The sequence below is a fragment of the Lepidochelys kempii genome, chromosome 5 (genome assembly GCF_965140265.1).
Source record: "Lepidochelys kempii isolate rLepKem1 chromosome 5, rLepKem1.hap2, whole genome shotgun sequence".
NCBI classification, from domain to species: domain Eukaryota; kingdom Metazoa; phylum Chordata; order Testudines; family Cheloniidae; genus Lepidochelys; species Lepidochelys kempii.
The window spans coordinates 133,447,864-133,460,561 of record NC_133260.1 but is presented as its reverse complement, the minus strand read 5'-3'; the positions used below and the strand labels follow the sequence as shown (position 1 = coordinate 133,460,561).

The 12,698-nt window shown below is 39.3% G+C and overlaps 1 protein-coding gene across 3 annotated transcripts in view; it reads right to left on the bottom strand.

Moving 5' to 3' along the window:
* Positions 1 to 328: 328 nt before the first annotated feature.
* The window catches only part of TMEM38B (transmembrane protein 38B), a 50,837-nt gene continuing 38,467 nt past the window's right edge, over positions 329 to 12,698 (bottom strand). For all 3 annotated transcript variants that reach the window (XM_073345987.1, XM_073345988.1, XM_073345986.1), the window contains 3 exons: positions 9,862 to 9,949; positions 7,534 to 7,651; positions 329 to 3,225 (listed from right to left, as the gene is read on the bottom strand). In XM_073345987.1, the coding sequence (XP_073202088.1) occupies positions 3,016 to 3,225; positions 7,534 to 7,651; positions 9,862 to 9,949 (416 nt within the window). In that variant the 3' untranslated portion in view covers positions 329 to 3,015. The remainder of the gene's footprint in view (positions 3,226 to 7,533; positions 7,652 to 9,861; positions 9,950 to 12,698) is intronic.

Here is a 12,698-nt window from a genome sequence, read left to right as displayed (position 1 = left end):
CAGATTTTCAAGAGTGCTCAGCATCCAGAACCTGAGAACAATGGGAGCTGCTGGATATTGGGCATTTTTGGAGTGGCCAGATTTTCATTTAGGTAGAATGGAAGCTGTTGTATGTAGAGTTCTTTTAGAAATCTGTCCTGCAAGATCATTCTCTAAAGTATTTTAATATGAAGAGGTTTCAAAGTTCCCCTGGAATGGGAACACAATTTATTAAGTTTTTCAGAAATATTATACTGCATTTCTATTTGAAAGTAACATTACAGGCTTTGGATTTTATGTTCTTATATTTGTCTAAAACATCTAAATAAGAAAAATCAGGAAAAACAACTGTTTCCACTTATTTTATTAATGTAATTTTTATAAATCCACACTGAATATAAACACACCACATTTTCTGCTTCAAATTACTGTAAACTTAAAGTAATTCTAAACATATTTTCACATGTCCATTTGGGCTAAAAATAGCCAGATATTGGCCAGTATTTCACAGTAGTACAATAGTCACCTGGGGGAAAAAAGCGTCTCATACCCACTGTGCCAAGTCTAGGACTATGAAGTATTTGAACACTTGTTCTCAATCTTAATACATTTCTTAGGGATGTAAGAGTTACCTGAAAGTTTTACATGTGCAGGAAGTACTGCAGTTACTGGTCTCTCATTTTTAGCTGCCTGTTAACTAGGTAATTAGTAGTTACTTTTAATGGCACACAAATAGCCCTGTAGAACCTAAAATCATATGGGTACTTAATATTCTGGTATGAGGAGATTCAATGCTCCTACCACTTATTACTGAAAAACAAACTGAGCCCCAAGGTTATAAGGCAAGAATCTGACATTATTTTGTCCTTTAGGCACTAGACTCATACGACTTTTACCCAATGATGAGCTGGATTTCATGTGTTTGTTTCCATGGTGAAGTAGGTTGTCGTTTTAGTTAATAAGACCTGAAATACATGGCCAGTTACCTGGATACTGCCTAAAATCTAAGGCTTACTATAAAGTTGGGTTCTTATCTGAGAAGAGACTTGAAGTAGCATCATGGCATTCTATCTGCATCTTTATTTCCATATCAGAGGTTTGTTGAATAAGGTGCCACATTTGCATATATCCGAACTCAGATTATCTCAAATTCAGAAGTCTACCTTGCAACTGGAATTTCATTTGCAGATTTTAGATCTGACCCCTCAGCAACTTGGATAACTGTTTACCCACAATCATTTTTCAGAGCTGAACTACAGTCTGAGGAAAAATGTACATTTTCTTTCCCTTTTGCCATTTTCACATGGAGATAACTGGTTTAATTTAACTATAGAAATGCTTCAAAAGTGCTCACGGTCAGACAAAAGTTAGGCTTTTGCAGACTGGTGTTGATAGAAGAAAACAGTTTTGACAAAATGATGACAGGCCAAATGAAAGATGCCACTCACAAAATGCAACATCTCTGAAACACTAATTCCACCGTCTAGAATTGAGAGACTTTCACTAAGACAATAGCTGCTAGAAATGAGTTACTCAACTGGTGTGCAACATATGCAAGGAACAGGAAGAGGCATTTCAGCAAAAGCTGATGGACAATTACAGCGCATCTTACACTAGGAGTACTCTTACTCATTACCATCAGCAACTAACTGCTCCACCCATCCTAGTGCCAGCATAAGTGGTAGAATAGACAGGGCACAAGTATTTTTATCACCACATCATATGCCCCTAATCTAAACAGGATTAAATGATAGAGGTATGAACACACAGGTTTGGCATCAGTGCTGTTGCCATTGCTACCATTGGTGCAGCTTAACCGGTAGCAGCAAAATGATGGGAGACTTTAATAGAAACACTAGTGCAGAAAAGGCAAGAGCATGGGAGGAGGCGACATCCATGTATTTACCCTACAGCCGCGGAGAAGGTTAAGGTGATAAACATTCTGGATTGGGAAAATGGGTATTTCTTGCAACATGTAATTCTTCTTTCACAATGACGGTCTACCTTAGAAAGCAGGAGAAGAGGTTAGATATTTGGGATAAGATGCCATGCTAGAACACATCCAGTCACAGCAAAATGAAAATGGAAGAAATACTAAAAACCATATGCTTCAATATAAATGCACATTAACAATTTAACAACAGTAATATTACGTTACTGTCGGATTTACTGCCTACAGAACAGCAAACATAAATCAAAAGTTTTCAGCTGACAGTATCAAAGTGAGTTAGCTGGATAAACATTAGTACTGAAAATTTTCTATTTGCCAAATATCTTTTTTTTTTTTCTTTTTTTTTTTTAAAGTGCAAGAGAATTTACTTTTATTCTGGAAAGTAGAAAATGAAAAATATTCTCTAGTTGTGACTAAGAATCAAGATCAGTGCAACATGAATTATAATAGTAATTCACATTTTTTTCTAGGGAACAAAGGCCTTGTTTTTGGCACATTTCCACAGTTTTGCAGTGCAAACTATTTACAATGTTAATTTTTTATTCACGCAATGTGAACGTTTGGTAAAATTTTACTCTAACTCCATTGCTCAATTGAACACGACTACACAAGCCTTTCATACCTTGGAATATGCTACTGTGTGTAACTATCCATTTTATTCAGCTGAAAAACAAGAATCAAAACAGAAAATATATGCAAAAATAAACTATAAAGAAAAAAATAGTCAAATCTGATTGTCATTTTGTTACTAACTTCAGGGGGGTTACATTTAAAAGTTAGTTTTTCATAAATATAAAAACAAAATCACAATAAATCTCTCATTTAATAAAATCATCATCACTATAAAATCTTATTTAGTACCATTTAAGTTAGAAAGGTCTACCATGATACACACATTCCCAACATTTGAATTACAATTTACAAAATATACTTTAAATGCTTCATGGCAGCAGTGCACAAAGCTCATCACTGCTGCCAGTCTGTCACATGTATTTCCTTACATCCTGTTTTCTTTTCCCCATCATTTGAAATAGAAATGTTTCTAAGTGTTACGGTCACATGTAACAAGATAATTTTTTGGCCACTTATTCTGTTTTCTTTGCCTGTCTTTTCTTAATGCTTTCACTGGCCTCTCCAGCAGAACGGTCACAGACTGAAGAGGTTCCGTTGGAAGATACTCTGGCCTCACCCTTTACTTTAGATGGAGTTTGTTGCCAACCAAAGAGTATACGGCCCAGCACAGACTCAAAAGGAGCAAATGGAGAAACTGCAGATTGTGTCAACATCATGGTTACCTATAAAGAAAGTGGTCAAATTTAAGTTAGAAAGCCTTAGCTCTCCAAATAAAAAGACTATTTAAGAAGAATCAGCACATATGGGCTGGTCCGCACACAAAAGCACACACTGAAATACCTAAACCAGTTTTAATTCACACTTCTGTTATTTCAGCACAAGTCTGCATGTGGACACTCCTCTAACAGAAGCACCCTATGTCAATTTTACATTACACTCATCTGCTAAATCACAAAGACCTGCACTGAAATAACAAAAGATATATATGAAACTTATTTATTCTGGTGCAAGTTTATGCAGACCATCTCTAAGCTTTCAGAACTCTGAATTCTGTATATCCCTAATTTGAAGACAGTGTTGTATTTTACATGTTATAAATATAGGGCATTTCTAGCCTCTGGTGCAAATCTTTGTCGAAAATAACTGCATTTCAACTAAAAATAGAAGTAAACAATCCTAAAAGTGTAACGCTGTTGCAAAAAAAGCAAACATCATTCTGGGATGTATTAGCAGGAGGGTTGTAAGCAAGAAACGAGAAGTAATTCTTCCACTCTACTCTATGCTGATTAGGCCTCAACTGGAGTATTGTGTCCAGTTCTGAGTGCCTTATTTGAGGAAAGATGTGGACAAATTGGAGGAAGTCCAGAGAAGATCATCATAAGTTATTACAGGTCTAGAAAACATGACCTACAAGGGAAGATTGAAAAAAAAAATTGGGTTTGTTTAGTCTAGAGAAGAGAAGAGAGGGGGGACATGATAACAGTTTTCAAGTACATCAAATGTTGTTACAAGGAGGAGGGAGATAAATTGCTATCCTTAACTTTTGAAGATAGGACAAGAAGCAATGGGCTTATATTGCAGCAAGGGCAGTTTAGGTTGGAGATTAGGAAAAAATTGCCTAGGGAGGTTGTGGAATCTCCATCATTGGAGATTTTTAAGAGCAGGTTAGACAAACACCTGTGAGAGATGGTCTAGATCGGGGTGGGCAAACTACGGCCCATCAGGGCTTTGGATCCAGCCCATGGGATTGCCACCCCTGTGGAGCTGTGGGCCCCGCACCACTCCCCTGCAGCCCCTGGGAGAGGAAGGGGCAGAGGGCTCCGTGTGCTGCCCTCGCCTGTAGACATTGCCCATCGCAGCGCCCATTGGCCAGGAATAGAGAACCACGGCCACTGGGTGCTTCGGGCGAGGGCAGCATGCAGAGCCCTCTGCCACCGTGCCCGCCCCCAGGGCTGTGGTGCTGGCCACCTCTGGGAGTGGCGTGGGGCCGGGGCCGGCAGGAAGCCTGCCCTGGCCCCGGTGCGTGTCACTGCCACCCCAGAGCTGCTCCAGGTAAGCGGTGCCAGGCCACAGCCTACACCCCAACCCCCTCCTGCACCCGAGCCCCCTTCCGCACCCCACACCTCTCCTGTGCCCGAGCCCCCTGACACACCCCTCCTGCACCCCAACCCACTGCCCTGAACTCCCTGCCGCACTCCACACTCCCTCCTGCACCACTGTCCTGAGCCCCCTCATACACTCCGCACCCCTCCTCTGCCCCAACCCCCTTGCCCTGAGCACCTTCCTGCACACTGCACCCCCTCCCACACCCCTGCCCCAGCCCTACATTCAGGGCCCGGCATGCAATTTCCCCACCCAGATGTAGCCCTCGGGCCAAAAAGTTTGCCCATCCCTGGTCTAGATAATACTTTCCTACCATGAGTGCAGGGGACTGAACTAGATGCTCTCTCAGGGTCCCTTCCAGTCCTATGATTTTATTTCAACTTAGGTTTATTCATTGCATTTCAGTCTAAGTGTACACACAGAAAATAAACTAAGCTTAATAAATGCATGAAGAGTAAGCCAATGAGAAAGATAAAACAGAAGCTCTCTGTTGACAGAGGAAAAAGTCAGTGGCCTGGTAGACTTCTTTACAATTTTCAGTGCATTGCAAGAATTATTTCACTCATAGTAACATAAAACCAAAATCTGCACAAAAGCCTTGCTATATTAAAACTCATTATGGATAGATGTTTCTAGCCACAATTAGCCACAAAGGATGAATTATTTACCTGTAGCCTTTTTCCAATTTATGGGTCCAAATCTGAAAAATCTCACACTAAGAGGAGACTGTTCATTGAAGTAAAGCTTTGTTGGGTCAGGCCCTAATTAGAAGTCTAAGGAGAACCACATTTCTAGTTCTCTTCTGACCTTGGCACATCTCCAGAATAATACTTCAAACCTTCCATACATTTCAGTCTATTCTGCCTACATAAGCAAGCATTTTCTAGCCTGTTAGATATAGATATGTGACCACACGTATTCGCATATAAAGGTGTAATATAAACTACTAAAATTCCAACTTTATCTTAACCATTGAAATGAAGTATCTTTAAAAAAGTGACATGTATAAAACAAAGCAATAAAGTTACTGTAAAATACTCTAGGGCCTTGTCTAGACTTGAATTATTAGTCTCGTTCTGTGCTAATTGGCAACTAATTAACATCTTAACTAATAAGATTTTTAAATGCTAATACAGACTCTTCATAAATATTTGTTCCAGCACGAATATTAGTTCCTGGTTGTAGTTTTCATCCTAAGGTTCAGCCATTCCTCCCCTGCCTGCTCCCAACACACCTACTGTACCAGAGGCTGTGGGGAAAAAGGCTATGTTGGTTCTACACCACTGAAGACTCCAGGCATTGGGGTAAATCCTCAGAGGGGCCTGTGGCTGAATTCCACTCCCTTTATACTACTTGAGCAGATCAGAAGGAAGGAAAGAATCTGCCCCAGAGTGTTGTTTGTGGCCCCTTGACCTTGAATTGCCCCCAAGCTGTAAAGGTTGGACATCACTGATTTAGGTAGCATGTATCCTAAAAAACTCCCACATTAAAACCAACTTATTGGGAGAACTTCCTCCAGGACTGGGGGAAACGGACCTGCTTAATAGACCCAATATGGTATTTATAACCCAACACTAAAGACCAGAGTAGTACCCTGATTCTGAGAGAGGTTTCAGAAGTGTCTGGAAAGCAAGACACTACTTCATAAGTCTGTGTGTCAGACTTGCATGAACTGTGTCAGTCTAGCAGTGCATTAGTTACTAGCTGACTTCAAGCTCCTAACAAGTCACCAATGCAGAACTGGTGCCACAAAGCTGTGTGTCACCATACCTTGGGCTTCAGTAGTACAGGGAGTCTGAGGCTGCAGACCCCCTCCCCACACCTAACTATCTCCTAACACCACATCCCTTGTATCCTGAGCGCCTCTGATGTTTAGGTGTTTTAAGAAAAGATAAGTCTGAAGCATTAATGATGATTACTTGCATTACCGTAGCACCCAGGGGACCCAATATCTTAGTCAGATTTTAGAAACATAACGTTTTAGGGATGCTTTGTGGGAGGCAGGCAGTTCTTTTTAAACCCTCCTCTACAGTTCACCCAGTATTTTAACATCTCCTCAAGAACAGAGTGGCAACCTTCAAGATTGTTACAGCTCAGACGACATTGAGATTCCAACTTTGCCTTTTTTAGGGTTAACACAGTCCTGAATATAGCCCAGCTTTTTGGGAGAAGATAAATGCAGAACATGATAGATTTGAGTTCAACCATAAGAAGATTAAAGGGAAGAACAATAAGTGTGCATATATCTCACATGTGTACACATGCATGTGTGTGGATATACATATCCACTTTTTATAAACAAAGAGATAGTAAACACTTTTCATATTATTTTTCTCTTCTCCTTCACCATTATTTTCTATATAGTTGAAAGATGTGTCCAAAACCAAAACTTTTAAAAAACAGCATGAAGACAAACAGAGCATGTTCTATTCACTTATAAACAAATGTATTCGTTGACTAGAAACCCTTGGCCTTTGGCTGCAGTTCATTTTTGCTCTACATGTATTAACAGGTTGGCAAGACAACCTGTTGTGTCTTAATTGTATCTTTCTCTCAAATAATTTAGTAACTTGAAATATCAACTCCCTGTGCCAAATTCCTGAAATATTCTTTTAATACAACTAGCAAAGGTCACAGTGCAAAGAGCTTCCTGTCGGTCTGCTTCAGATATGAAAGAGTTACTTAAGGCTCATGGGGGTCAGAGCCTCCACTGGTATTGGGGTAGCTCCGCTGACTTCAATTGAGCTATGCCATTTTCACCAATTGAGTTTGACCAGATCTCTCCAGAAGAAGAAAACTGAAATTAGAATTCTGGTGGCAGGTATAAAGAGAAATATTCAACAACATACATCTTACTTTAGAAAGTACAGTGAAAAATATTGCTGTATTGCATATGTTTAAATAATTATACATTTCCAAATTCTTACCTTTGTGACCACTAGAAAGGTGGTATAAAAGAACATAAGGTTGTGTCTTGCTATTGGTAGGTTCTGGGCATGTTGCAATGTGAAGAGTACTGCACCTACCAGAGTCACTTTTACAGGGCTGGAAACCAAACAAAATAAAGACAAGCGTGTGGATTTTCTCTCCTCCCCCTCCTATGCTGATAGAATACCTCCGCATACAAAAATATAACTACAATATTTGCTTGGCTGAAAGTAAATGATAAAAAGCTTGTGGTAACAATATGGCAACATGTTCACAGGCTAATTACATGTTTTGTATACATCTATTAGTTTTTAGTTTGCAAGCTTTTAATTTCTTAGATCTTTGTTCCTGAATTTAAAGACCACCACCCAATTTGTCTTCTCCATACTATTATTTAATTTATGCATCTGATATATCCCTTTATTAGTCACCTCTAAATTAAACTGTGCCAATATTTACACTCAGTTTTCTTATGGAAGTTTTTGCCACACCTCTAATCATTGTGTGATATTTTCTTCCCCCTGAGGAATTTCAGCTTAATTTTACTGTAGTTACTATTACTTAGTGACAGGTTTCAGAGTAGCAGCCATGTTAGTCTATATTCGCAAAAAGCAAAGGAGGACTTGTGGCACCTTGGAGACTAACAAATTTATTTGAGCATAAGCTTTCGTGAGCTACAGCTCACATCCGATGAAGTGAGCTGTAGCTCACGAAAGCTTATGCTCAAATCAATTTGTTAGTCTCCAAGATGCCACAAGTCCTCCTTTGCTTTTTGCTATTACTTAGTGATTCAACTTAAATTATTACTTCAGTCAACTTCTATGTGTTACTTGGGACTGCGTTAAGAATAAGCTCTCCTCATTGTGCTCTAGAACAAGCTGTTCTAAGAACCAATCATTCAAGGTGTCAAGAAACTGCTTGTCTAAATCTTAGACCGCTGTGACATTTGAGCACTTTATAAGAGGCTGATCAGGAAGCCAGTAGTATAACTCTACTTGTATATTCTTACGATTTGGGATTCGTCAAGTTTCATTTCTTATCACACCTTTAATTAGATTCATGCATTTAGCTTTACAACCAAAGAAGAACATTTGAAAAAAATTGTCAAGGGAATTTTTAACCAAAATAATTTCAGGATGTGAGGACAGTGATCTGTGTCCAACACCTCTCTGTTCTGGCATCTTGCCATCTCAGCTTTTACCCTTCATGAGACTAGATGCAATACCACAATTAACATTTAAAACTCATTCTTCCTTCAGCTAGCACTTTTTTAAAGAAAGTGACTGCAGTGTTTTAAACTAGCAGAATTTACTTGTTTCACTGAGTTTGAAGTATTTAGGTGCAGCTGACACCATAAGCCTCACAATCCTTCCTTTTGGAAATAGTGCTGCTCATAATTTTTGTATTTCTCTTCTGTCATTCTTTACTACCCAGGGCAGTTACATGAAACCAGCATCCCTAAATGTTTATCACATCAAAAGTCATAACGCTGGTTTTGAAATAATCATTTCCACAGAAACCAGCTGGGAAGTCACATGGGAGGGCAAAGTGGGCATTTTATATCCCCTATGAGCTTATCTCCCTTTACAGCAGTAGTTTGTGGCCTGCCAGCCAATTCAAATTCTCTCTCTTGCAGAAGCTAAACTGAGTGCTATGTAATACTCCCAATTTAGCTTCTGCGAGACAAAGAATTGAAACCTGAAACTCAAGTAGCATCTTCTATCTTGCAATGCACCAGAGACATGTGTTGATGTTTTTTAATGCTATATATTTAACAGATGGCTTGCATGTGTGTTCAGAAGAGTGCAACTGTTTTTTCTTTTTTAAAGTATTTAGCGTTGGTAGAATATATCCACTAGAATGACAGTCCTAAAGTCATCTAACTACCTTCAGACTGTGTACCAGCACATGCAGGAATGTAAGTTTCCACTCACATTACCCTGCCACAATGTACTTCATTTCTGCCTTGGATGAACCAGAGCTCTGGCAGAGGTGGTTAATTTTTCTTGCCCATTCAAATGATTGTCCTCTTTGCACAAGTTGCCAACACGTTTACCAATTAGTTCCAATTCTGTGGTAATTTTGTAGTGAAGACAATTATTCATGAGGAAATCATTTAGACTAACTCCTCGTTCCACATAAGTCAAGCCAGCCATCACATAGTAAAGATTTGGACCCACTTACTTTGAATTTATAAGCAGTCTACTAGCACCTGTTTATAAACGCTGCACCACAAAAATTACTCATGTAGGTATTTGAAAGCAGGAGCCGAAGAGAACAAAGTTATTACAATTATTCCAGTTCTACAAAGGTTTACACAAACTTACTAGGACATCTTCAGAAGTTCATTGCTTTCAGGTTTCCAAACACCTCTCACCAACTGCTCAAAGTTAGAGATTAAGCCACCACCAGCTCCTGAAAATCCAATAAATTATAACAGATCTCAATGGTATAGTCTCTTAGTGACTAAGGCCATGTCTACAACGGCAATTGAACGACAAAACTTTGTCTTTCAGAGCCATTAAACACCCGCCCCTCCCCCGAAAGACAAAAGGTTTGCCGCGACAAGTACCAGTGTGAACAGTGTGCTGTTGGCAGGAGAGCCGACAAACAGCAGCTACACTGCCCGACGTTTAGTGGCACGGCTGTAGCAATACAGCCATGTCACTAAAAGCTGTGTAGTGTAGACAGGGTGGATAAAAATCAATGACTTAAAAAAATAAAATAAAATAATCTGATTTTTTTGATAAAATGCTTTTTGAGGAAAAAAGCAATCTAAAGATAGTTTTAATTAAGATACATTATAGCTCAAAGATATCTCATCATGGAATAGGGATTATAAATTCTAATTCTATAGTATGAGACAGGTTTCAGAGTAACAGCCGTGTTAGTCTGTATTCGCAAAAAGAAAAGGAGGACTTGTGGCACCTTAGAGACTAACCAATTTATTTGAGCATAAGCTTTCGTGAGCTACAGCTCACTTCATCGGATGCATACTGTGGATGAAGTGAGCTGTAGCTCACGAAAGCTTATGCTCAAATAGTATGAGACAATATATTCACATAATGTTTAAAAAAAGTTTTGTAAATGAGTTCCAATAGTTCATGGATTAGGGACCCAATCTTATGGGGTCCAGGGGCTTCTGTATAGCTTATTTAGGTTAATCTTTCTATCTACCCAATGGGACTCAGTGCTCAGTCTAGAAGATACCATCAGAGATGCTTAGTTTTGCGGTTCTCAAACTGTGGATTTGTGTCGCCAGAGATAACAGCAAAAACGTTTTTAAATAAAATAAAATAAATAAATAAAGGTGAGAAATAACAGACCACAGCCCTATTGTCCCTCTGCAAATTTGTGTACACAGAGTCAATCCCTTATCTCTCTGTAAAAGTGCAAAGTTTTAAAAAGTTCAATGAATAGAAGATTGTTAGGGGCAGAATAGATCTGGACAAGAAGTCTGGAGATAAATGTGAGAAGGGAGGGACAGACAGTAGAAACAAAAGTGAAACTGTTTGAGCAGCATATTCCAGAAGTCTTGAGGTCTTTCTGAGTGTAGCCTTCATTGATCTACCATACCATTCTCTCACTAGAAGGGAAAACCTACAATGGCAGCAGGCCGTAAAAGAGACCCAGTTTGGGAATATTTTAATGAAGTTCCTCTACCTGTGGGTAAGACAGGCATGCGTGCAAAATGCAAACAGTGCAACGAAGACATGCAAGGCCCGAATGAAACAACATCATGAGAAGTGTTCCTTCTCAGGAGGAAGTTGCACTGAAGATGATGAAAGGATCTGAACATGCAGGATCTTCAGGTTGGTAAACTTCTTTATTTCATACTTCTTTCTTAAGGACTGCCTGTCTTCCTTCTGGACTATTCTTGAATTCTCATGTTTGAGCAACAAATATAGTTGTTACTCTATGGTACTAGCATTTTAGATGCAGTTGTGATAAAAAAATAAATAGCTGAAATAGGCAGATCTTCCTTTTACAATTTCATCTTTAAAGTAGTGCTGAGTGTCAGTGAATGCAATGAGGATTATTCAATGAGCAGTATGGTAATAATAAACAAACAACTGCATTGACTTATTTTGTTTAGGAGAATCCATCCTCAATGTACAGGATTCTGAAGACTATCCACCTTCAAGATCACCATCATTTTCTATAGTTTCAGAGTTATCTGCCAATGACAGTGTTTCAGTCACATCATGTATGTCACTGAGCCACAGTATATCACCTGTAGCAAAAAGAAAAAAGAACCATCATCCAGAGAAAACCATAGATAAGTTTGTGATAAGAACCAGCAGATTACAAAAAGATGAAGAAATTGCCCGGTTTATGCAACAAACTCTCCTCTCCGTATGATTGAAAACCCACACTTCATTTACATGGTTCAGGCATTAAGACCAGGATACAGGGCACCCAACAGAGCGGATGTTGCAGGCACATTTCTGGATAAAGTGTATGAAAGAGAAATTGAGCAGTGTGCAAAAGGTCTAGAGTTAACCTGAGTCTTGATGGGTGGAGCAATGTCCACAATGATCCTGTTGTATGTGCTTGTGTGACAACAGACAAAGGGAAGGTCTTTCTTCCAGAAACAATTGATACAACAGGAAATGCACACACAGCAGAATACTTACAGGAAGCAACAATAAAAGCTATAACAAACTGAAAAAAAATTCAAATGTCTACAACGCAGCTTGGTCACGGACAATGCTGCAAATGTATCCAAGATAAGAAGAAATTATTTAAAGAAGAGTGAAGAGAGTCCCAAGCTAACATACGGTCGCAGTGCTCATTTGATGCACTTCCCAGCCAAAGACTTCAGTGTTACAGTAATAAAGGCTAATGTTGAAAGTGCAAAATACTTCCGTAACAACCACTTTGCAGCAAGTGCTCTGAAAAAAGTGGGAAGAACCAAGCCAACTCTCTCACAAGACGTGTGATGGAACTCAGTAGTGGACTGTTTTGAGCACTGTATCAAGAACTGACCTAATCTGATGACAGTGTGTGAACAAAACTGTGAAAAAAATAGATGGCCCTGTCACAGCCAAAGATCTCAACAGCAGGCTTAAGAGAAATGTTGAACACATGCTGAGTACCATGAAGCCTATTTCTGTAGCCTCGAACAAAACGCAGGGAAATAGCTGTTTTATTGCTGATGCTG